Below are 26,354 nucleotides of genomic sequence, written 5' to 3' on the forward strand. Positions count from 1 at the left end.
CTGCCTTGGGCAGTGAGCCCCCACGGGCAGACACTGTGTGTTTAGCTGGTTTCGTGCAGGAACTGCTCTGCTGCTGTGCAGGTGGATTTCAGAAGTGTGTGGCCAAGACGATGAACACTTTTGCTCCTTTGCTTTGGGTCTAGGTGCAAGCCCAGAGTCACAGGGCGGCAGTGTGACCAGTGTGCTCCTGGGTTTTACCACTTCCCCGAGTGCGTCCCCTGTCATTGCAACAGGGATGGGACTGAGCCAGGGGTCTGCAACCCAGGAACTGGAGCTTGCTTGTGCAAGGTGAGGCAGAACACGTGATGCCAGGGGCGCCAGCCACTGGCCAGTGAGGAAGTTCTTCGTGTCGGGTCAACGCATAAAAATATGTGGGAAGTGGGACTGACTTGCAATGGATTTCCACAAGGCAGGGAGCATTTAATAGTTATTATCTCATTTGATAGAAATAGTTACAAGGGAAGACCCCTCCTGTCCTTTGGAGAAGATGTAGACCTTAAGAACCAGAAGACTGATCTGGATCCTTTCCAGAGAAGTTGGCACCGAACTTTAGTCTATAATTTCAAGAGGTTCAGAGCTCCCCCAGAAGCTTATTCCTGACCCATAGACCTCAAGTTAATAATCTGCTCCAGGACATCCTGCCAGGTGCTAAGAGACCCTAAGTCCCAGCATATGTTTTGAGGTGGTAGTTAGTGGAATGAACCAGCCCCCCTCCCCATACTGTGAATCCTTATGGTGCTAGTTCTCTACCCTCAAGATGCCAAAGGGCACCTTGTGAAATTGAGAAAATTCTGTCTTTCACTTAAGCGTGGTAGAATAGTTTAAACAATTAATGTGTTATAAAAGCTTAGCAGTTATATAACTTTGCATGTCTTGTTAGCATCCGCGTTCTAACATTTCGTGTTGGCATTAATGCGTGGAAGTAGCTAATTGCAATCCGGGAAGCTTTAGAAGAAACCATCATCTTGTTTCGCGTTTTATTTCAATAGGAGAACGTGGAGGGTACAGAATGTAATGTGTGTCGAGAAGGATCCTTCTACTTGGACCCAGCAAATCCCAAGGGTTGTACCCGCTGCTTTTGTTTTGGAATAAATAACAATTGTCACAGTACACATAAAAGAAGAGCTAAGGTATGTATGGAATTAGCGTTTTGTTTTTATTTAGTACCTCCTAGGGCTTGGGGAAATTTTATGTGTTACTTTGTTAAAATGTTAAGGTTCGCCCTCGCCATTCCTAGGCCTGCGCTGTTCTTTCCACAGATGTCCTCACGCTCAGTCCCTCAGTTGGTCAGGTCTGCTCAAGGATCTTGGGCTCAGAGGGGCCTTCCCTCACCACTCCCTACGGAATAGCTCACCCTGCCCGCTCTGTATCCTCACCTTTCTTCATGTCCTCTGTAGAATTTATCCCTCCCTGACATATTATCCAGTTAGTTCTAAAATTTAAGTATCTTCCCCCAACACTAGCATATAAGCTCCTGATACACCCCCAGCGCTTGTTGCAGGGTCTGGAATATAATAGGTGTTCAAGAAACACTCATGAAATGAATGGAGTTTGCTGTTCTTCCCTCCCACTTCTTTTTCTCTGCTTCTTTTCTTTCTGTTTTACTTTCCATCTCGCTTATTTTTACCATATCTTTGGCCAGTTTTTAAATTAACTCCATGAAACTAAAACTTTTGCTGCCCTTGTTATTCCTTGAACTGGCAGTTTCATGCTTGCCTTCTTTGTATGAGTAATGTCTTCTGTCTAACAAGGATTCAAGGAAAAGTTGTTTTATATATTTCCTTGCCTGCCTCCCAAAAGGAATGTAGGCTTGTAACTAGGGGAAAAATTAATTTGTAAATCCACTGATGTCTTCTACCCCCAGGGGAACCCAGAAGCATTATTTCTAACCAATGTCTTGTCAATTCCTTTTTTTTCCCCTCCCTCATCTTTTAACTCTTGGCTTCCTTTATGATCAGAAAAATATTTGGTCATAAGGATTCATTAGAGAAAAATAACGATAGCAGGCCACTCTGTTCCATCTCATGTTTGCTCTCTAAGGAGGTCACCATTAAAATGTGCCCACAGCCCTAGTTATTATTCCCACACTTATTTATATGCAATTTGAACATTTATCAAATAGCTACTAAATGTCAAAACCAGGATGTGTGCTGGGGCAAAGATAAATTCCACATACTGTGATCCCGTGGTCTGAGCATTCTTAGTTGTGATGGGTCAGAGGGAGGCAGTGGCAGGTGAGGGTTCTGTCATGGGAATCCAAGAGCAAGCTCAAGAGGAGGCATCAAAGTGAAGCTTTTGAAGCAAGGTGGCCACCCCCTGGTCCTTCTATTCTGCATAATCCAGCCGTCACCAGAGAAGCTGCAGGCGTACATTTCCGTCGTTGCTCTTGTGTTCCAGTTTGTGGACATGATGGGTTGGCGCCTGGAGACAGCAGACAGAGCAGACATCCCCGTCTCATTCAACCCGGGCAGCAGCAGTGTGGTCGCGGACCTCCAGGAGCTGCCCTCAACCGTGCACAGTGCGTCCTGGGTCGCACCTCTTTCCTACCTGGGAGACAAGGTAACGGCGTCCTGTTGTCCTTCTGAGCCCTTGCCGGGCCTCCTTCATCAGTGTGAGAATCATTGACTGTCTGGAAGAAGCGTCAGGAAGTTCAGGCTACTGAAACTGAAGAAATTAGATGAATTACAAGTGCAGAAAAGACGTGGCCCCTCTGCTAGGAGGGGCTTATGAGCCTCATGTACCCCACAAGTATTAGCTCACCAGCGAAGGAAACCACGCACCACGTTTTTCTCCACTTTTGCTTAACCATTTAGGTAATATCTGTTGCAAATGGGACACGTGTGCTTTTAAAAGCCAGTGGTAAGCATTCTTTGTTTTACAGCAGAAGAAAGGCTCCTTGTCAGGAAAACAAAAGCTGACAAGTGACTCATGAGTTATTACAAGAAGCACAAGAGCCGGTGGCACCTCAGCCGTCATTAGCAGAGTCACATGCAGTTAGCTAGACGCTCTTCAGGGAGCTGATAAGTGAATTGCTCTTCCTTTGCTGCCGGGCCCATGACACTCATTTCTGACAACGGAAGTGTGGGCTTCCTGTAGAACCAGCAGCAGGTAGCACATGCACTTGGTAGCAGAAGGTAGAGCTTTCCAGAAGGTGTAGATTCCACACAGCCCGGCTCAAGTGGCACCATATTCGCTTAGAATGACTACATACTAGGGCCTTGTTGGCCTAAAGGCTCTAATTCTGTCTTCTAGTTGAAGGACTTTGGGTTTTGACCTCTGAGTTTGGGGAATGTTGCTTCTCTCATATGACCCCTCTTCTCCCTCACTTAATACCCCTCTTGGCCTCCACACAGTGAGCCCATGCATGGGTTATCTTATTACTATGCAAACAATTACCCCCAAACTTTGCAGCTTAAAGCATCAAACAGTTATTATCTTGCCCAGTTTCTGTGGATCAGGAATTCAGGAGTGGATGGCTCAGGGTCTCTTATAAGGTTGTAGTCAAGATGGCAGCCAGGACTGGAGTCATCAGAACTGGAGGCTCCATTTCCAAGCTCACTCATGTGGTTGTCACAGGCCTCTGTTCCTTGCTGGCTGCTGAGTGGAAGTCTCAGTTCCTCATCACATGAGGCCTCCATAGGCTGCCTCAGGGTCCTTGTGACATGGCACCTGGCTTCCCCTAAAGTAATTGGTAGAAAACGAGACAGAGATAGAGATGTGGAGCAAGAGAGAGAGAGAGACAGAGAGAGAGAAATTCAAAATAGAAACCATAATCTTTTATAACCTAATTGCAGCAAAAACATATCCTCCCTTCCTCCCTACTCTATTGGCTAGAAACCAGTCACTAAGTCCAGCCCACACTCAAGGAAGAGAACTAAGCTCCACCTCTTGAAGACAAGAGTATCAAAGAATTTATGGACATATTTTAAAAACCACTTTAGCCCATCAGAAAGACAATATTTAATCTCAATAGGATGATTTAAGATGTTACCCTGGAATACTTCCAGACTCTAAGATCATAACTCTGTGACTTTGTCAGTTTGCAGATTCTAGGGAACGTCAGTGAACTGAGGGCTCGGTAATGGTGTTCTCCTCCCCTGCTCCAGGTTATTTCTGTTTTCCAGGAAGGGTATTTTGTCCTGCCCCGCTCTGAGGTGATCAGTGCCTCTTATTTTCATCTCTCAATTACTCCTTTCTTGATTGGTTTTCATCTTAAGGGTGGGAAGTGTCAGGAGCAGAGGTGAAGTAGCTGTCACAAAATTGTGACTTCATGCCTCCACCATGATCATGCTGCTTAGGTGGCATTGAGAAAAAATCTGTATACCTACTGGAGCAGTCAGACATGGCTTCTGTACCCAGGGGAATGTATGATCACTTAGGAAATGCACACCATCTGCTCTTGGGGGAAGTTTTTAAAAAATTTTGTTTCTAGAGATTCATTTTGTAACTGATAGATATTAACCAGTTCTGTCATTTAAACAAGAAACCAGTGGCCTAGATTTCTTAGGATAGCTATAGGTTAAATGAACACTTTGGTTTAGTAGTCATCTAGAATAGAAGGATCTTACTTGTTTCTGTGTGACTATTATTTTTCTTTCTTTTTAAAAAGTGTTTATTTTTGAGAGAGAGAGCTAGACAGTGAGTAGGGGAGGGGCAGAGAGAGAGGGAGACAGAATCCCAAGCAGACTCCAGGCTGTCAGCACAGACTGTAACGCGGGGCTCGAACTCACAAACTGTGAGATCATGACCTGAGCCAAAACCAAGAATGGGACGCTTAACTGACAGAGCCACCGAGGCACCCCATCTTCTTAACGGAAGCATATTCTTGCTTGTAAAACTCAGTGATGTTCATGCTCAACATTTTAAGTGATCTAAAATGGTACAAAGTAGAAAGTTCAAATACTATCTTCAATTCTTCTCTCTCAAGACGACCATGAACAGGTTGATCGTATCTTTCCAGATGGACCTTTGTGCTTGTTATGTGGGTTAATATTGCCATAGGCTCTTCTAATGCTTGTGCTGTTGATCCTACAATTCCAATTTTAGGTTTCTTCCTATGGTGGTTACCTCACCTACCAAATCAAGTCCTTTGGGCTACCTGGCGACATGGTTCTTCTAGAAAAGAAGCCGGATGTGCAGCTCACTGTAGGTATCACAACATGACCCAAGTGGCTGGAAGTGGCAGTTGCAGTTGGTTGCTGACCCAGTTTTAGGACATCTTGATCAGTGGCCTATAAGAAAATTGTATTAAGTCATTTCCAATATTTTATAGCAACTACAAAGGAAGTTGAGAGCAGGTAGCCCCTCCTCAGGATCCTGCTTCCCCTGATCATCCCAGCCCCAGTGGTTTCTCTTGTCTCCCCTCCCAAAGAATGTAACTGTATCTCACGCTTGCTTCTCTTAAGTTATTGCTTCATGGTAAACTTATTTGTATGTTTTTATCTTTCAATTCAGTCTCACAAATGTTTTTGAGACCTTCCAGTTTACAAGGCCACATTGCTGGGCTCCTAAAGGACAGGTGACCCTGTCTTTAACAAGAGTGTAATCTAAGAAGGGAGATGAAAGACATATGCAAATAGCTACAATCCACTGAACAATAAGCATTGAGGTAAAATTCAAACAAGACTCTCGGGCAGCTGGGGTCCAACTGGGGGCTTATGTAGTTGAGAGGCCCACAGAAGGTTTCATGGAAAGGGTTAATTTGGGGCCAGAACTTTAAGCCTTGGCATGACAGGAGAAGTGCCAGGGGCACTTCCAGGGGCAAAGAATAGGATAAACCAAGGCAGAGGGGCAGTGCGCAAGGGGTGACCTGTCCAACTTGGCTGTATTAAGAGTGATTCCTGAGTCATAGAAAACAAACCTGGAAGGGTGGGAAAGAGGATGTTTAATGCTACGATAAGGAGTTTGAGTTGATATAGACGGTAGGGAGCCATTTTGGTTTCTTGAGAAGAGAAGTGACATCTATACAGTATGTACCAGCCACATAGTCTACAACTGCAACCTAGAAAATTCCTCGAGGGCAGGGTCAACGTCACATTCTGCTTTGAATCTCCTAAAGTACAGGGCCCAGTGTCTTGAACAGAACTGAGGTGCCTGAGCCTGAACTTGATGCCGTTTCTGGTTTATGTGCTGTGGTTAATGCAGTGCAATTCCAGCTTCCTGAAGGTTTTTGTGTGTCATTCCCTGTACAGTAGGGACGAACGAGTCTCACACATCTCGTCACAGCTGAGAGCCTTGCATTCTGGCCAATTTTTGTGTTTAGGCACTGCTGGGTTGTGTTTTGTTTTTACTGGCACCCAAATTTATTGAACTGTCGTTTCAAAAACTTCAAAGAACCTTTGTAAAACATGTTGAAAATGAGGCCCTGAAGACTTAAAAAAATTTTTTTTAATCTTTATTTTATTTTTGAGACAGAGAGAGACAGAACTTGAGTGGGGGAGGGGCAGAGAGAGAGACACACAACACAGAATGCGAAGCAGGCTCCAGGCTCCATGCTGTCAGCACAGAGCCCGATGCAGGGCTTGAACTCACAACCGCGAGATCATGACCTGAGCCGAAGTCAGAAGCTCAACCAACTGAGCCACCCAGGCCCCCAAAGATGTTTTAGAGGAAAAAAATAGCTCCATAATAAAAATGCCATCATGGCAGTGCTGTATTTCAGTTTCCTATTTTTTCAGAATATCTTAAGTTCGGGCCATTAATATACCAATATTTTATTGCCAAAGAGTTTATTACACAGGCAGTTGGAATTCACGGAAAAGTGAGGACCAAAATTTCTTCTTAATTTTCCCTCCCAAGATGGAAAATAATTTAGGCTCATGAAGCATTCAGTCTGCTGCTTTGTTCCAAACCACCATAATTAAAAGCCTACGGGGCATGTTTTTTAGATTAAGCTTTTCAGTGATTGTGATTGCAGATAATGGTCTTCTTTCTGAAATGCCAGCACTAGCGAATGGAACCCTTTTGGGTTTGGGTTTGTAACAGAAAAGCTGGGGTTTTTGTGTGAGGGTTTGGGGTGGAGGTGTTGGTGGGTTTTGACCTTCCCATTATGCCCTGTCAGGAGTCCCAAAGAGCCCCTGCTATGAGGAGCGAGGTTCAGAGGCTGAGAGTGAGCAGGGCTGGATCCCACAGGGAGTGGGCTATGGGGGCTTCCTCCCCCACGTGCCAGCTCTGCAGCAACCTGTCTATGCAGCCTGCACATAGCCCTTCTCCCCACCCCACCCTCCTCACTAACTCACCCACCAAAGCACTTTCTGGTTACTACAGCCTGGACCTGTCAGCCGTCATGGAAAGTCACCTCATGCATTGACTGCAAAGCATGGTTTTTTGTAAAAAAAAAAAAAATTAATTAATTAATTAAAATAAAATAAATTCCATCTTTATATAGCCACTTTCAGTCAAGGGGATTTTCCTGGTTTCCTGTTTGCAAACATGCACCATATTAGGTATTATTTCTCTGTTGTGACGTATCTCATGTTTTTCTTTAAACAGGGTCAGCACATGTCCATCATCCATGAGGAGCCAAATAACCCACGGCCAGACCGTCTGTATCACGTGCGTGTGCAGGTGGTGGAGGTAAAGGAAAAACACACATAAAAAGGTTCTTGATGATCCTTTTTGTTCCATAACTTAGTTCTTTTTTTTTTTAAGATTTAAGTTTTTATTTTAATTCCACTTAGTTAACATACAGTGTTATATTAGTTTCAGGTGTACAATATAGTGATTCGACACTTCCATACATCACCCTGTGCTCATCATGACAAGTGCCCGCCTTAATCCCCATCAGCTGTTTAACCCACTCACCCCTCCCCGCGTAACCTTCAGATTGTTTTCTATAATCAATCATCTGTTTCTTGCTTTGTTTCTCTCTCTCTCTTACTTTTTCTCTTTGCTTGTTTTTTTGTTTGTTTGTTTCTTAAATTCCACAAATGAGTGAAATCATATGGTGTGTGTCTTTCTCTGACTGACTTACTTCATTTAGCATTAGACTCTCTAGCTCTGTCCATGTCATTGCAAATGGCAAGATTTTATTCTATTTTATGTCTGAATAATATTCCAGTGTGTGTGTGTGTGTGTGTGTGTGTGTGTGTGTGTGTGTGTGTGTGTGTGTGTTACACCTCCTCTTTATCCATTCATCAGTAAGTGGACACTCGGGCTGCTTCCATATCTTGGCTATTGCAAATAATGCTGCTATAAACATTGGATGCATGTATCCCTTTGAATTAGTGTCCTGTATTGTCTGGGTAAATACCCAATAGTGTGATTGCTGGATCATAGGGTAGTTCTACCATTAACTTTTTGAAGAACCTCTATCCTGTTTTCCAGAGTCGCTGGACTGGTTTGCCTTCCCACCAACAGTGTAAGAGGGTTTTTCTTTCTCCACATCCTTGCAGCTACCTGTTTTTTCTTGTGTTGTTGATTTCAGCCATTCTGACAGATTTGAAGTGATATCTCATTGTAGTTTTGATTTGTATTTCCCCAATGATGACTGATGTTGAGCATCTTTTCTTTTTTTTAATTTAATTTATTTTTTTAATTTATATCCAAGTCAGTTAGCATATAGTGCCACAATGATTTCAGGAGTAGATTCCTTAATGCCCCTTACCCATTTAGCCCATCCCCTCTCTCACAACCCCTCAGCAACCTTCTGTTTGTTCTCCATATTTAAGAGTCTCTTATGTTTTGTCTCCCTCCCTGTTTTTATATTATTTTTGCTTCTCTTCCCTTGTGTTCATCTGTTTTGTATCTTAAATTCCTCATATGAGTGAAGTATGATATTTGTCTTTCTCTAATTTCGCTTAGCATAATACCCTCTAGTTCCATCCACATAGTTGCAAATGGCAAGATTTCATTCTTTTGGATTGCCGAGTAATACTCCATTTCTACAACTTAGTCCTTTCAAGCAATTATGAGTTTTGACTTATTTTATGAATTCAAAATATTAATTATATTTCTAGACATATATTTCATGTGTATAAATTTAAAATATAAATTGTGTAGAATATACAGAGTTTCATCTTCATAGGGCTTTGTTTATACTATCTGTATGGCACTTAGCATGGTCTCTCCTGTTTTACAGGTAATTATCATTGTCTTATAAACCCTGTGAGCTTGTAAATGCTGTGATCTCATGCCTTCCTCAGTGGCCAACAAAGGCTTGGGATGAATGGATAGAAAAGCCACAAAAACAGTCTAATACCAAAAGAAATAAGATTAAGATAAATAAATAAAGGAAAGCTTATGAAATCATAAAACATATTACATTTACTTGGTTATGACAACTTCTTTAAAATAGTGTTCCACTTGTATTATTAAGTATGTCCAGGGGTGCCTGGGTGACCCAGTCGGTTAAGTGTCTGACTTCAGCTCAGGTCATGATCTAGTGGTCCATGGGTTCAAGCCTTGCATTGGGCTTTCTGCTGTCAGCACAGAAGCCCACTTCAGATCCTCACCTCCCCTTTTCTCTGTACCTCCCCTACTTGCACACACATTCAAAAATAAACATTAAGGGGTGCCTGGGTGGCTCAGTCATTAAGCATCCGACTTTGGCTCAGGTCATGATCTTCGCAGTTCGTGATTTCGAGCCCCGCATAGGGCTCTGTGCTTACAGCATGGAGACTGGAGCCTGCTTCGGATTCTGTGTCTCCCTCTCTCTCTGCCCCTCTCCTACTCATGCTCTGTCTCTCTTTCGCTCCCAAAAATAAACATTAAAAAAATTTTTTTTTAAATATGTCTGATACCTCAAGATGATACTTTTCAAGTACTTTGAATCTGTAGACATATTTTAACATTTCTGTACAGGTCCATCCATTCAATAGAATACTACTTGGCAATAAATGAAACAAAGCATTGATACCTATGACAACATGGATGAACCTCAAAAGCAATATATTGCTTTTATATTCAAAGAAGCAAGACACAGACCACATATTCTATTTATATGAGAGTGGACATGCCAGCAAAATTGGTGGAGGAGGAACCTCCAGAAATTCTCTCCTCTGTAAAAGCAATGAGAAATCTGGCAAAAATGGTTAGAATCAAGTATGTTAGAACCTGGACATTGATCAGAGGCTTACAACAATCTGAAAAGTGTTTATTCAAGAAAAATGGCTGAATTTTGGTAAGAACATCGGGCTTTGTGGCAGTCAGCTTGCTCTGTTCCCATTCCCCACCTCCACAGTAGCTTTGAAAAACAATAGCCCACCAGCAAGGTGACCGCCAGTAGCCCAGCAACCATCAGGGGAGACAGTGGCATCGGAGCTTATACAAAGCTTCACTCCCAGAGAACTATCATGATTTGACCTGTCTGGAGGTTTTCTGGAAGATTCTACCTCTAAGCTGTCTTTGTTTGACCTGACTTGGAACTGTCTCCAAAATGAAAAGCTTTTCCCTTGGGATGTCTGAAAACATTTAGAGGCGGTTGCTTAACTTCATGGCTGCCTGAGGTGATGGATAACAGTTGGGACTAATAATAGGCTAATCACAAAACTTAAAAAGCTGGGAATGAGATGTCCATAGGGGCTTTGGAAAGCTCCAACACAATCTTGGGAAGGTAGAAGGCCACACATACTCAGGGCTGTGAGCATGCTCAGGAAAGACCTGACACTGCCCTAAGCCCTCACCTCTAGCTGACCTTGAGGCTTAGAATAAACCAGAAGTGAAGGCTAAAACAGAGTTGTCAGCTGCCTGGCTGAGTGTTGAGGGGTCCCTCAACATACACACAAACCCCTTGGCAGATACTAAGAGACTTTTCGGTTTTATGCATTTAAAGAAATCTCTGTCCAGTCACTAGCTGACCACTAAGCTACCTAAGCAGAGACTTTCATGGCCTTACATGACAAAGAATACAGACTTTACAGAATTAGTTCAGAAAACTCATTAAACAAAGACACAAACAACAATAGTAAATAGCAACAGCAACACATTCTGGGGAGGGGGGAGAAATATGATTTCCTGAGTTGCCATGTTACATTATGTTAAATGTCCAGTTTTCCACAAAAAAATATGAGACATGAAAAAGAAACAGGAAAGCATGGTCCATGCACAGGAGGGAAAGGCAATAAATAAATAGAAACTGTCCCTAAGGAAGCCCAGACATTGGACTTACTACACAAAGACTTTAAATCAACATACATCAAAGAACTAAAGAATACCATGTCTAAAGAACTAAAGTAAAATATGAGAACAATATCTCACCAAATGCAATATACTAGTAAAGAAATAGGAATTATAAAAAAAAGAACCAAATAGAAATTCTAGGGTTGAAAATTACAATATCTGAAAATGAAGAATTTACTAGAAGAGCTGCTGTGGACTGGGTTGTGTTCTCTCCAAATTTATGTGTTGAAGCCCTGGTCTCTAGTTTGAGTGTATTTGGAGTAAAGAAGTAATTAAGGTTAAATAAGATCATAAGGATAGAGCTGTGATCTGATAGAATCAATGCCCTTATAAAAGGAGACACCAGAAAACTCACTCTCTCTGTCTACCACATAAGAACACAGTGAGAAGGCAACCATGTGTAAGCTAGTAAGAAAATTCTCACCAGGGACCAAACTGGCTGGCAATCTTGATCTGGGACTTCTAGCCTCTATAACTTTGAGAAAACAGATTTCTGTTGTTTAAGCCATCGAGTCTATGGTGTTTTGTTATGGCAGCCAGGCTGACTAAGACCAGGGCTCGACAACAGAGTTGAACAGGCAGAAGAAAGGATCAGCCAATTTGAAGGTCAATTGAGATTATTCAGTCTGAGGAACAGAAAGTAAAAAGAGTGAGGAAAAACAAACAGACTCTCAAAGACGTATGAGACACCATCAAATGTACCAACATGTGAATAATTGAAGTACCGGAACAAGAGGAGAGAGAAACAAAGAAAGAAACAATATTTAAAGAAATAATGGCTGCAAAACTTATCAGATTTGATGAAAATCATTAATCTACACATCCAAGCTCAACAAACTTCATGTCGGATAAACGCAAGAGATCCACACATTAGAAACATCATAGTAAAGATTCTGAAAGACAAAGACAATCTTAAAAGCAATGGGAGAGAAGCACATCACATACAAGGGTCCTCAATAAGGTTAAGACCTAACTGTTCACCAGAAACCATGGAAGTCAGAAGGCAGTGGGGCAGCATTCAAAGTGCTAAAAGAAACATGCAGCAAAGAATTACATATCCAGAAAAATGTCCTTCAAAAATGGAGGAGAAATGAAGACATTCCATTATAAACAAAACAGGGAGAATTCAGTGCTATCCCGCCCTCCTTATAAGAAATACTAATGGGAATCTTTAGACAGAAATGAAAGGACACTATAGACAATAACTTCAATCCCTGTTAGAAATGAAAAACACTTGTAAAGGTAACTACATAGGTAAATATGAAAGGCAGTAAAAATATATCTTTTGTTTGTAACCTTCTGATTTAAAAGACAACTGCTTAAAGCAATAATTATAAGTAATTATAAGTCTGTGTTGATCAGCATACAGTGTATAAAGACATAATGTATATGATAATAAGAGCACAACAGAGCAGGTGAAGAAATGAATAGAAGATAAGCATTTGTGTACTATTGAAATAGTTTGTATTTATTGATTGATTTTTAAGTGTTATTTTAAATTTATTTTGAGAGAGAGCAAGTGAGAGAACAAGCATGAGTGGGGGAGGGGCAGAGAGAGAGGGAGAGAGAGAATCCCAAGCAGGTTTCACACTAGCAGCACAGAACTCTTGAACTGTGAGATCATGACCCAAGCCGAAACCAAGAGTCAGATGCCTAACTGACTGAGCCACCCAGGCGTCCCTACAGCTTGTATTTACATAAATGGTCCAACAAGGGTAAAGCTAGAGACAGTTGCCTGGGGCTTGGGATGGGAATAGGCAGTAACTACAAATGGGCACAAGGGTTCTTTTGCGGGTAGGGGGATGAAAATGTAAAACTACATTGTGGTGATGGTTGCATGCTTCTGTAAATTTACTAAAAATTGTACGCTTAAAATAAGGGAATATAATTGTATGCAAATCATACCTCAAGCTGTTAAAAATATAAACTAAAATTATATTAGTATCTTATTTATATGTAAATAATAATAGATACCATTTATTGAATGTCTACTACATGTTAGGCACTGGGCTAAACACTTTATGTACATTATATTATTTAATTTGCTTTAATCCTCTACTATATAGGACACTATAGGACACATAATCCTCATCATACTGCTGAGAGATTAGATATTATTATGCGCATTTAAGACATATGGAAGCCAAGTTTTAAGGAGGCAACAGAATATAAAGGTTAAATGTGCAGTCTTTTAGGGATGACTGGGTGGCTCAGTCGTTTAAGCCTCCGACTTCAGCTCAGGTCATGATCTTACACTTCCTGAGTTCAAGTCCCATGTCGAGCTCTGCGCTAACAGCCTGGAGCCCGTTTCCAGTTCTGTGTCTCCCTCTCTCTCTGCCCCTCCACTGCTCATGCTCTGTGTCTCTCTCTCAAAAATAAACAAACATGAAAAAAAAATTCTTTCTCTAAGTGCAGGCTTTTACATGAAGAGATACTCAACATCACTAATTAGTAGAGAAATGCAAATCAAAACCAACGGGATGCCATCTCACAGTCATTAGGATGGCTACTGTTAAAAATAAAACAGAATAACAAGTGTCGGCGAGGATGTGCAGAAATTGGAACACATGTGCACTGTTGGTGAGATTATAAAACAGTGCGAGCCACTGTGGAAAAGAGTATTGAGATTAAAAAAAATTTTAAAGATAGAATGACCACGTGATCCAGCAATCCCACTTCTGAGTATATACCCAAAAGAATTGAAAATAGCGTTTTGAACAGCTATTCACACATCCATGTTCATTTCAGCACTATTCACAGTAGATAAGAGGTGGCAGATGACAGATGAATGGATAAAGAAAACATGGTATATACATATGTTGGAATATTATATTACCTTAAAAAGGAAATCCTATCACCTGCTAGAATATGATAGATCTAGCTAGTTAGATGCTGGAACGTAATGTGAAGATTTTATGCTGAGTGGAATAAGCCAGTCACCAAAAGACAAATACTGAGTGATTCCACTTATATGAGGTATTTAAAGTAATCGAATTCATAATATCAGAAAGTAGAATGGTGGTTTTCAGGAATTGGCGGGAGAGGAGAAATTGCTTAATAGGTAGAGAGTTTCCATTTTGCAAGATGATAAAGGTCTAGGATGTGTTATACAACAATGTGAATATAATTAATGCTATTCTACTGTACATTTAAAAATGGCTGAAATGGTAAATTTTATGTGATGTGCCTTTTACCATCATAAAAGTAAAATGTAAATGTGTGTGTGCAAGAAAAGATTGTACTTTCTGTCCCAATTATGTACATTTAATGAGTGATCTAACTGCATGACTCAGTGGGTTTCCTTAAGCCTTTCTCCTGTATCATTCTCATTCATTTTGTGCTTGCACACACAAAAGTGCATTTTTAAAAAAAAGTATTTATTTATGTATTTATTTATTTATTTGAGAGAGAGAGAGAGTTGGTTAGAGGGACAGAGGAAGTGAGAAGTGGAGGGAGGGAGGGAAAGGGAGAGAGAGAGAGAGAGAGAGAGAGAGAGAGAATATTTTAAACAGGCTCCATGCACAACATGGAGCCCAAGGTGGGGCTCAGTCCCATAACCCTGGGATCATGACCTGAGCCAAAATCAAGAGTCAGATACTCTGCGGCGCCAGGGTGGCTGAGTCTATTAAGTGTCTGACTCTTGATTTTGGCTCAGGTCATGATCTCACAGTTCCTGAGATCGAGCCCCGCCTCTGTCTCCACACTGACAGCAAGGAGCCTGCCTGGGATTCTCTCTCTCCCTCACTCTCTGCCCCTCCCTTGCTCTCTCTCTCTCTCAAAAAAATAAACTTTAAAAAAAAGTTTAAAAAAGAGAGACATTCAACCAATTGAGCCACCAGGTGCCCCAAAAGTGCATTTTAAAATAAGTAAACACTAGGAAATCTTATTGCATTTCATTGTGCCTTATTTCCTGCCTTCATTTTTTCCCCTTTCATGTGGCACTCTCTTTTCTTAGGAATAACCCAGGACACCTGACTCTAAATATAAATCTGCTATCTTATACTAACTTCTGTTCTCTCCTCTCCTCGTCTCCTCCTCCCCTCCTCCCCTCCTCCCTTCCTCCCTTCCTCCCTGCCTCCTTGCCCTTCCCTTCCCTTCCCTTCCCTTCCCTTCCCTTCCCTTCCCTTCCCTTCCCTTCCCTTCCCTTCCCTTCCCTTCCCTTCCCTTCCCTTCCCTTCCTTTCCCTTCCCTTCTCTCGTCTTCCATGCCTTTCCTTTGACTTGTGCTGGACGCCTGCCTCTCTGAAAGCCCTGGAAGTGAGCTTGCCAAGGGGAGACCTTGCTTTTCTTTTTCCATGTGTAGGGAAACTTCAGGCACGCCAGCAGCGGTGCCCCCGTGTCCCGGGAAGAGCTGATGATGGTACTGTCTAGACTAGAAGGTGTGCGCCTCCGAGGACTCTACTTCACCGAGACTCAGCGGCTCTCCTTGAGCGGGGTGGGACTGGAGGAGGCCTCTGCCACAGGAAGTGGGCGTAGAGCACATCATGTGGAGATGTGTGCCTGCCCCCCTGGCTACACCGGTGACTCATGTCAGGTAGGAAGAAATTCCCCCTAGGACTCCTGTGGCTGCCCCTTCTGTCTGCTGCCCCCACCCTGCTGGACGGTCTGAAGTACTCTGTCCATCGGACAGGTGTCTCCTGGGCTATAGCTTCTGTCTTACCTGGACCACCTTCAGGTATGAAATACAAAAAAGAAATCACAGACACCTCAAATTCCACTGGAAAGCCGCAGGCATTTGGTCAATCCTGGAGGTTGTAGAAATCAGGACTTTCTGGGAAGTAGAAGGAGCCCGCCAGTGGGCATCCCAGTATTTGAGCCACTGCCTTTCCTCGGGTTCTTGTGCTGTTCTTTAGTCGAGGGCCCCTCCGGTTTAGAGTCCAGACAGTGTCCTGGTTCTTCCAGGGAACGTGGCAGCCCAGTTTCCGAACTCACAGCAGATCTTCCTGCCAGGCCCAGCCAGCCTGACTTGTCCTCAGATGATTAAATTGTGCCATAAAATGAAACTGTCGTATCTCAAGTTGTAAATAGGTTCTCTTCCTGATGGGAGGGAAAGCACAATGTTTGGTGCAATTATTAGGAAATAACAAATATTATCACTCAGTGTATTCCCTCTACCCCCCTGTATGTACATTTAGCAACATCCTCCCCTTTCTATCCTCACCCCTTGATCGCAGAAAGCCCCTAGGTGATCGGCACACAAGTTTCTTTTTTTAACTTGCAAATATATTACCTGTCGTGGTTTTCTGGGGAGATCATGACCTGAGCCAAAGTCAGACGCTTAACCAACTGAGCCACCCAGGTACCCCGTGGGGACTTCTGTCTTATAACATTTAGTCCACAGGTGCCAAGATTCTTCTTCCCCACCCCCTTCCTCCTATCTCTTTTCTAGCCGAATTAAATAAAATCATAGCCCCAGGGAAGGAGTGGAACCTCTGGATTACCAGCCTCCTGCCCCGGGCGTGTTCTTTGCTCGTGACTCAGCCTGTGATTTACATCTGCTCTAATCAGCTAGTGCCGTCTGCGGGGTAAGGTGGGTAGAAGGTGATGCCTACCCCACCTCGCAGGAATTACAGAGCGGCGTTCTTCCCTGTGGGACTGTTATGTGCGCTCTCTCACAGGCTGACTCATGGGTGAAGTTTACAGGTGGGGCCTCCTGCCGCAGACAGCCTGCCTCACCTGAGTCAGGCGGGCTTGGGCACTGAAGCAGGAAGGGCAGGTATAAGAGGAAGAGGAAAAGGTTTGCGTGCAGCCAGCAGGACGCCCAGGGACCAGGATGTCCCCCACAGTGAGGTGGTCAGCCTGGAGCGCTGGATGGCTGTGGATCTTTGGGGCAGCTGTGGGGCAGTGTCTGGGATATAATTCACAGCAGCAAAGGGTAGCGTTTCTTCAGCCTCCGGGTCAAAGCCATCTGCAAGCAAGTTATGTGGAGTTTAAGCCCAGCCAGGTAATGTCCCTTTTCAATTTGGTTTGGGCTGGGGAAGGGTTCCTAGCTTTATGACATTTTTTAAGTTAAGGGGATGAATGAATAATGGGTGGGCTGGGGGAGGGACCCAGAGCCTCCCTGTCCTGTTGACTGGCAGAGTTTATTACGGTGCCTGACAGATTGTTCTCCTGAGCTGTTAACCACAAACCCTGTAAACATCAGCCCACCTGGAAATGCCCAGACAGCTCAGAGTTTGAATGTTTGTGGGATGTTAGTACACTATGAAACTTTGTGCCCTTTCGAGAGTAACTCAGGCCCCAAGACAAAAGAGTCCAGTGCCTGTAGACTTCCAAATTCTGCTTGGAAGAAAATTTACCGGTAAAGTAAACCACGAAAATCAGTGAAATCCATGTTTAAGAAAAGTGATGAGATTGAATTTGTATAATACCTAACAAGACATGCTTCAATTTGCCAGGCATTAAACACTCATAAAGTCTGCTCGCTTGCTCTCTCTCTCTTTCTCTGTCTCTCTCTCTGTCTCAACTTTCTGGATTTTTACATGTATGCTCACAGAGAAATGGATCCAATGGCTGCTGAGGTAGCCCTGAAAACCTGATAGGGACATCATTTTATCATTTGTACCACAAAAGTTTATCGGAAAAGTGATCCTGAAAAATTGTTACTTAAAAAATATGGTTGCTAAACCCCTTTCTGAAATGATATATTAGGATACATTCATTTTCATTTAGAGTAAATCTTCAATACAATCTGAGTACTTGAACTGAATTGTGTATAAGATTGTGTGGAGTTTGTGTGCTTTGTAGAGGTGAGAAAATGATTATATTTCAGTAACCGACAAACGTTCTGCCCGAGTAGAAGTCATGTGACTTGTAGGAGACTTTTTCTGTTTCTAATCGAAAGCAAATTAGGTGGGTGGTTTAATTTTAATCAGGATGGACCGTCCTCCTGCCAAACATGTTTAATTAAGGCTTTTTACTCAGACATGTTGTCATAAATGAACCACATATATTTATTAATTTGGATAATTTGTTCTTTACCAAATATTTCATAAGCATGTAATGTGATATGTGGGGGTAATTAAGAGACACTTGCCACTTAGTAGTGGAGAGTATTTGCTTGTAGATATGATCACACTACCAGTGGCTGAATTTTGTTCGAACGTCTCTCTCAGTTGTGTTTTCAATTAAAGAACATTCCTTTCATACTTCGATTCTCCTGTAGACAAGCCTATTCATATAACACATAAAGCAATCTCATTTTTTGCAATAGCTTCTTTTGCCTAAACATGGTTTCTAATAGCTGAAGGGGAAAACATACTGGAAATTATAGTCTTGTTATTGTGTCCAGTGTGTAGTAATTGGTAATTTTGGAAGAAACTCCTATCAGAAACTGGGATGTTCTACTCCGGGGAGTATACCAGGCTTCTTTCTCCAGCTCTATAAGGGTGGCTTCTTCCTCTTTTCCACCAGACCAGGTAGAGCCCTTTATGGCTACGGATGAATGAGAATGGATGGTTGATTTTCTGATTTCTCTTGATTGTAGCTTCAGAGTCTTATAGACATAATGCTGTTTAAAGAGGATTAGATGAAAGATGATCTTTTATCTTGAAATATTATTTTTTCCTGATGCTTTAGATAGGCCATATATGGAGGTCACTTAAAGAAACTGGGGACAACATTTGGTTTGAATCAATGTATTAATTTGCTCTGCCAAAATAAACAAAATGTCTATGATTCTCTTTAAAGACAGAAATCTAAATAATTTTTAATGGCTGGTGTTGGAAGAATTGCTTTTTCTTCTATTGGGGGCATTCTTAACTAGAATCCTTTTTTAAGTATTTATTTATTTTAAAATATTTATTTTTGAGAGAGAGAGAGAGGCAGCATGTGAGTGGGGGAGGGGCAGAGAGAGAGGGAAACACAGAATCCAAAGCAGGCTCCAGGCTCTGAGCTGCCAGCACAAAGCCCATTGTAGGGCTCGAACTCGTGAACTGCAAGATTGTGACCTGAACCAAAGTCGGATGCTTAACCAATTGAGCCACCCAGGTGCCCAACTAGAATCCTTAAAATATATATATATATGTACACACACACACACACACACACACACACACACACATATGGTCAAAGCAACATTGAACAAGAAAAGAAGACCACACCCAGTGAGATTCCCTCCAGCTGGGTCTTTGTGTGTCCCATTGGAGCCCAGTGTCCCTGCAGCGTTCTGTAGAGAACACAGGCACGGTCCTCTCCCCTGAGTTCGCTTTTGCTTATAGACCAGTGAGTGGCAGTGACATGATTCCCCCGGTTCTGCCATTATTGAATAGATCCTAATGAAGACTCCTTAGTCCCCCTTCATCCACCAGTCCAAACTCCTACTTGGAGACGGAATGCCTGCCCTAAGAGCACTTGAACTTGAAAGGATTTGCTTAGAGACTTTCCCCACCAAAGACTGATGTCCTGACCCTCTTTACCCCTTCACCTCTCCACCCTTCCACTTGCCCTAAAACGGTTGAAGGAGAGGAAGCCATTTCCACACTCCTCCCTCCACGTCTCCCTTTTCTCTCGTGTCCCCCCACACATCTCCCGCTCCGCCACTAGCATACACGCGTGCTGTGGCGTGGAAACAAGGTAGAATCTGACAAAGGGAGCCAGTGGACTGGCTAGTGTTTGAAAGTAGAAATCCACATACCAACTAAAGGAAAAAAGATTTAAAAAGTGAATGCTTGGGGCACCTGGGTGGCTCAGTTGGTTGAGCGTCTGACTTCAGCCCAGGTCATGATCCCGTGGCTCGTGAGTTCGAGCCCCATGCTGGGCTCTGTGCTGACGGCTGAGTCTGGAGCCTCTTAGGATTCTGTGTCTCCCTCTCTCTCTGCCCCTCCCCGACTCACACTCTGTCTCTCAAAAGTGAATAAATGTTAAAAATAAATTTTAAAAAGAAAGTGAATGCTTGACAGTCAGAATTGGCACATGCTTTGGATAATAATTCTTTATGTTGACTAAATGCTTTGTTTGAAAAACAGGGTTGTAGCCCCGGATACTATCGGGATAGCAAAGGTGCATATACCGGACGATGTGTTCCCTGCAATTGCAACGGACATTCAAATCGATGCCAGGATGGCTCGGGAATATGTATCGTGAGTAAATTGATACTCTCCTGGCCGACAATCTGTGTCTCCCTGTCCCCTCGCCCCCCACCCTCACCCCACTGGTCCCTGAGACATCAAATATCGCATCTCCAGCCAAACCCAAAGTCAAATTGAGGTTGCTTTGTAAACATGGCATTCAGCATTATCAGGCTGAATTATTTTACACTTCACTTTTCCCTCCATTTTAACACATGCCATCGGAGAAGAACTCCTAGCTGAACAATGAAATGACACATTAGCTTCTAAATTTTTGCTTCATGGAATGTTTTTAATGGGTGGATCCCGGGACTTAATTCCTGGTGGAATGTAACAAATCAGAGCCACTGCTTTGGGCCCCTGTTTTGTTGGGGTAGCAGGAGGCTGCAGGAGGGGAGCCTTGTGGCTGTTAGATGAGCAATAGCTCAAGCAAGTAATCGGGGAGAAGATGATGCTTAGAAAGACTTAAGGCACATACTCAAGTCACTCAAGCACTAATCTGCGGCTGCCAAGACAAAGTGGGTTTATGTAGGAAGACAGGTGAGGTGAGTCCTTGCTGTCTGTGGCCTATCCACTGGAAAATAATCTTCTTTTAAAATACCTTAAAAAATATTTCCCATAGAAAATTGGATTGTCGGGAAATTTTTCTTTTGTATCCTGAAGCAGCACATTTTTTCTTCTGCCTTCCTCTCTTTCATCCCTGGCAGCCAGGGCCTCCCTACTTGGAAGGAGAATGGACAGATATAAAGAAAGGAGAGAGCATCAGTGCCCCTAGGAGCACAGCCCCCCCCCCCCCCACTTACGTTGTGCTGTTTGAAAATGCGTTCTTCTGGCATGGATTTCCTTTGCGTTGTGCAATGCATCTAGAGTGTGTTTCAATTCTTTGAGCTCCTAGACTGTATTAAGCCAAATTCAGCATGTCCCAGGGAACTGCTTCCACTACAAGATGGGACAGGCCAGGACAGGACATTGTTGATAGAATATTCTGTAGAATTTTAACCTTGTAAGTTCAAAAGCAATAAAACTCATTGGGAAATAGTATTTTTCAGCTCATAAATACTCTTCTATAATAATTTATATTTCATAGCGTATGCCATGTGTAACACAGGTAGATGCTTTAATTTAAAATAAATATTTATCTTGTCACTGAACCATGGCTAGATGTCACGTCCACTCTATCAAAGCTGCCAAAGAACAAAAGTAGGCATTCTCTGCGTCCATTCACCCAGCGGAAGGATCACTATGAGTCATAATTCATCTGTTTTAATCAAACAAGATTTTCTTTGTCATTTCCTTTCTCTGTAGCTGTGTCTTCACTTGTCCCTAATGGCCATATGGCCTTTAGAAAGAATTCATTCAGGAAACCTTTACGGAGCCTTTGCTATCGTGGGAGGTAGTGAGCTAAGCACTGTGGTTAAAACCACCCGACGCCCTCCCCGCCTTCACGCCTCCGCGAGGCTTGCGGTCCCGTGGGGAACGTGCGCGCATGCGCGCTCCCACAGAGGCGCGGGGCCCGTGCCTGCACTCGCTCCCCTGCGCAGTGCTCCCCTGGCAGGCTCTGAGCGCTGCCCCTGCCCTGGGCGGAGGGGGGGGGGGGGGCGTTTTATGGGAGCCAAGGATGCAGCCCTCATTCTCAAAGATCCATAACGATTTGGAAACCAAGTACTTTTCACATCGAATGGGCTGGTTCCGCTGCAAATTGGACTTCGTCTCTCAAGAGCCGAGTCAATTTCTAATATCTGGGACCTTCACTCTTGTGCAAATCTCCATATTGTTTCAAGAATAAACTTCGAAGTTTGAAGAAGAAAGTAACCCCAGCCCTTAGCAGTAAAGCCGTGTGCGTCCAAGAGCAGCAGGTCGTATGTTGCATGGGTGCCGTCGTCAGCCGGAAGGACCCGCAGTGACAGGCCCCTTTCTCTTCGCCAAGGCTCTGTCTCTTCTCCTGGCCCCCTTTCTCCCCATATTGCTGCCCCTCCCCCACTCCCCTTGCCTTCTGCCATCTCAGTCATCTCTCTTCTACCACTCTGTTCCCATGTCCCTTCCTCTTTCGGTTTTCCTTCACTTTACTCCCTGGCTCTTGTGCCCATTTCCCCCCTGCCAGACTTACCTGAAACCCACAGGTGGCCTGGGGCTCTCGTGACGCTCATGACCAGAGGTCCATGCTCCTCCGTGCCGCCTCAGGTTTCCCGTGATCTGAGCTGCTACCTTTCCAGCTGCATCCCGCCCCACCTTGCCCTTCACCCTCCGGAATACCAATTGCTTCATCTTGCCCACACGCACCACTGTGCTCCTGCACGACTGACATTCTATGCATGCTGCTCCCTATGCCTGGTGTGCCCTCCCCTCACTTCTCTACCCAGCTTATTCCCCTCCTTTTATCCTCCATGCAGGAGGCATCATCGCCTCCAGAAGCCCTTCCCTGAAGCTCCTCTTGCTCTTATGGGATGCTGGGGTGCATCAGCCATCAAGTTTTCCACGTTATATTTAACGTGTGTACTCACAGGGTTCTATTTGCCCCCTGGTCAGGGTGCCGATCCATCTTGGCATCCCTAGTACCTGGTAGCATGGTGGGACACATAGTAGATGCCCAATGGATGTTTGGTGTCCGATGGAGCTAAGAGAGCACATGATGTGGGAGTGGATGTGGATTCATCCATCCATCCATATGTGAATTTATTCACAGTAAACCACAAGGAAATTGGTAAGCAGATATCTCATATTTGCAGGACTGAGACAGCTATCAAGATAGGTGTTCTCAGCTGAGGGTGGGGGTATTTCAGACATTCTTATGGGACCTTATCAAGCAACACAGGTTCTCACCCCTTTCTACCATTCTTCCCCCGCTCCCGAGGAGAACCAGAGGTCAGGGTGTTTTCAGTAGGACACAGATGGCCTCACCATAATTCTTGTTTCTCCATGTTCTTGCTTCTCCAATGTTTTCAGCTCAGAACTAAGCGGATCTAGGATTAAAAGATACCTATTCAGCTATGTTGTTCCTTAAGAATGTCATTTAGAGTTTAAAAAGAAAGGAAACTAAAGTGGAAAGATAAATAATCCGTTCAAAAAAACGACTGTTTTGTGAGAGAGTCAGGACCGTGGAGCAAGGGAAAGGTCAAGGAGAGACCCCTCTGTGGATCCAATACACTGCATGTGGATTTGGTCCTAGCGTCCAGGTTTACAGGAAAAACTGTCATGGCAGTGACTTTTGGGGAAAGAGGGAAGGATTCAGGGCAGGGATGAGCTTTCTGGTGATGATTCCATGTTAATGTGTAAACAACATCCCTTGTGTGTATGACACGATTTCATATTGGGAAAAAAAGTATGAAAACATGTTATAACATGTGGATTGTGATTGTCTGTTATTGAAAGGTTGGTGAGGGATGGTTGTGTTTAAGCCAAAGGAACTGATGACATTATGATGGAAGGGACAGGCTCGCATTCAAAGCAGGGCCGCACCCACTTAGGATATAGGTGCATGTTGTTTTTCGCAACCCGGTTTCAGATATTATTGAAAACTCACATCCATTGAAGTTTCCTACCAAGCCCCACCTCTACTTAAAAGCACGTTTCAAAAACATTAGACTTATTCCTGGTCATATAGAGTGTCTCTGAATTATCAAATGCCCACAATAGGGGAGTGGTTTCCTGGATAGTTTTGTGCATTTACATATGTATTACTAGAGTAAAGCAAGAAACATTAAAAATTCCACAAAATAAGCAAATTTGATACCATCTGCTAGGATTTGCCTCAATGGACTGCTCAATTGGAAAGTCATCTCGTCTCAGTGCTTTATTGAAGAACAACTTTCAATAGGCATTGACTTTGGCATGAAAATAATTGGATTTACATAAACGCACAACGTAGATAAATAACATCTTGCTTCTTGGAGACATTGGAATTAAACTGAGATGCTGGAATTACTTCTTTAGATACAATGCAGCTTTTCATTGTTTTAATAAATTGTACATGTTAACTTATTGCAACTATATTCCTCTTTAGTATGTCACGAGTAACTGAATTATGTAAAACAAGTTGATTTTCATAGACATTATTCTCAGGGGAAGAGGGATAGGGCTAACACCTTGCTGAAGCTATAGTGTACTTTTTAAAATCCTCTCAGCCTTCGCAAGTGGGTATTATTCTAACTATATGTTTTAAGAAAATTAGAATTGTGTGTAAATCATACATCAATACAACTGGTTTAAAAAAAAACAAAACAAAACAAAACACCGAGGCTCAGAGAGGTGAAGAATCTTGCCCAAGGCTGCACAGCTGTGAAACATTGGAGTGAGTTTGAATCTAGCTGGTCTTCCTCCAATTTCGTCCTCCTGATGCTAAGCACCAAATAGCTGATGGAAGGATGCTTACGTGTTTTATTTTCTAGTACCAACAGTAACTGGATAGATAGGAATATATAACATTTGTGATTCATAGCTCTGTACAGAGTCAGAGGACTTGAGTTATAATTGTGTGAGTAATTAAGGTGATAACAATCTTAATAATAATAAATGTAATTGGCTGCTCTTAATTGTATGTTCATCTGCCCCAAGAACTGCCAGCATAACACTGCTGGGGAACACTGTGAGCGCTGCAAAGAGGGTCACTATGGGAATGCCATCCACGGACACTGTAGCGTCTGCCCATGTCCTCATTCCAACAGGTACTGTGAGAGCTTGAAAATAATCTGTGGAGATAGGAAGTAGCTTGGTGGTTGCCTGGGACCAGAGATGGGGAGTGGAAGAGGGGCAGTGTATAGGAAGTGGCCGGTAAGGGTGTGGGATTTCTTTGGGGGGTGATAAACATGTTCTGTAGTTGATCATACTGATGGTTTTTACAACTCTGTGAATCTACTAAAAGCCATTGAGTTGTACGCTTGGAATGGACAAGTGATACGGTATGTGAAGTCTATCTCAAAGCAGTTGTATTTAAAAAAGAACATGCAAAAATGCAAAACAAAAGCAAAACAAATAAGAACAGGTTTCCCAAGTGTACGCTTGTGTGCTTTTCCTTTTCCTCTTTCCTTTCACTCTTCATTCGGTGGTTAAACGTTATTTACTGAAGGCCTGATACAGGGGCTAGGAGTTAGCCTCCTCTAGGTGCTGGGGAAACTACAGGAAAGAAGACTGACAGACTCTGATCTCACGAGGCTTCCCCTGGAGAATGCAGGCAGGGAGAGTTGTCACACTCAAGAAATACGTGCACAAATAAATAAGCATAATTTCAGATGGAGATGGGCTTGGAAGTTGATAACAGGGCTATGTGATTGATAGTGAGTGAGTAGACTCTTTACAGAAGAGTAGGAGGGTTTTCTGAGGTCGTTGGCCAAGGACCAGGGAACAATGAGATGGAGTGAGCATGGCAGTATCTCGGCACCGAGGGTCTGAGGCAAGGAAAAGACAAGAGACAGCCCCTGTGACGATGTGTCCATGGAGTAAGGAGGTGGTTAGAGGGCAGTGTAGGACAGAGGGTCAGGAGGTGAGGTTGGTGGGGCACCCAGGGTACAGATCCCGTAGGACTTTGCAGGCTATAACAAGGCACTTGGATTTATCCTCGGTGTGATGGAAGTCATAGGCCAGTTCTGAGCCATGGAGCGTGACCTGAGTTGTCATTCAGACTCCAGTACAGCAGATACATGACATAGGTAGAAACCTGCCACTTGGATTTCATGGTGATTCATGTTCTCTTTGGCCTCGGTACCTTGTCATATTCCTGCTTATCGTGACACACCCGCTGTGGGTCCAAGCAAAATACAAGTAAACAAAGCAAGAGTTGATTTGAAAATCAGGAAGATACCAATAACAGTATCTGCAGTGCACAGGCTCGGGAGCAAGTGTGAACCACAAGGCAGGATGAAATCAGGCTAGTATCAGAGAAATTGGCCACGTTACCAGAAGCCACTGCCCAGATGTGGCTTTTCTGAAGATGCGTATTTGAAATGTGCACCCTGGTTTGCTCTCTGTGTATCTGATACTCCTTAAACTTGCCCAGTCCTGTGACTTTACTTGAAAAGGGATTTAGCACTCAGTACTTGCCTAGACTTGTTGGAACAGAAGCTAGAGAGAGTGGAAACAAGATTTTCATGGGGTGCTCAGGGGAAAGCTTTTCATCTTTGATGGCACAGCATAGTGTTATCATGAAGGCCAGCTTCTGGCTTTCAGGCAATTGAAG

General features: G+C 43.3%; 1 protein-coding gene across 3 annotated transcripts in view; it reads left to right on the top strand.

Moving 5' to 3' along the window:
• LAMA3 (laminin subunit alpha 3) overlaps positions 1-26,354 on the top strand; it is a 272,359-nt gene that overhangs the window by 180,867 nt on the left and 65,138 nt on the right. For 2 of the 3 annotated variants that reach the window (XM_019465535.2, XM_019465536.2), the window contains exons 33-40: positions 144-288; positions 990-1,130; positions 2,398-2,559; positions 5,047-5,145; positions 7,492-7,575; positions 15,421-15,651; positions 20,084-20,197; positions 24,737-24,846. In XM_019465535.2, the coding sequence (XP_019321080.2) occupies positions 144-288; positions 990-1,130; positions 2,398-2,559; positions 5,047-5,145; positions 7,492-7,575; positions 15,421-15,651; positions 20,084-20,197; positions 24,737-24,846 (1,086 nt within the window). Of the gene's footprint in view, positions 1-143; positions 289-989; positions 1,131-2,397; positions 2,560-5,046; positions 5,146-7,491; positions 7,576-15,420; positions 15,652-15,675; positions 17,062-20,083; positions 20,198-24,736; positions 24,847-26,354 lie in introns of those variants that run through there. The other variant, XM_019465538.2, reaches the window with a different exon arrangement.

This window comes from Panthera pardus, unplaced genomic scaffold, assembly GCF_024362965.1.
Source record: "Panthera pardus isolate Hobbes unplaced genomic scaffold, ASM2436296v1 HiC_scaffold_15, whole genome shotgun sequence".
Lineage (NCBI taxonomy): Eukaryota > Metazoa > Chordata > Mammalia > Carnivora > Felidae > Panthera > Panthera pardus.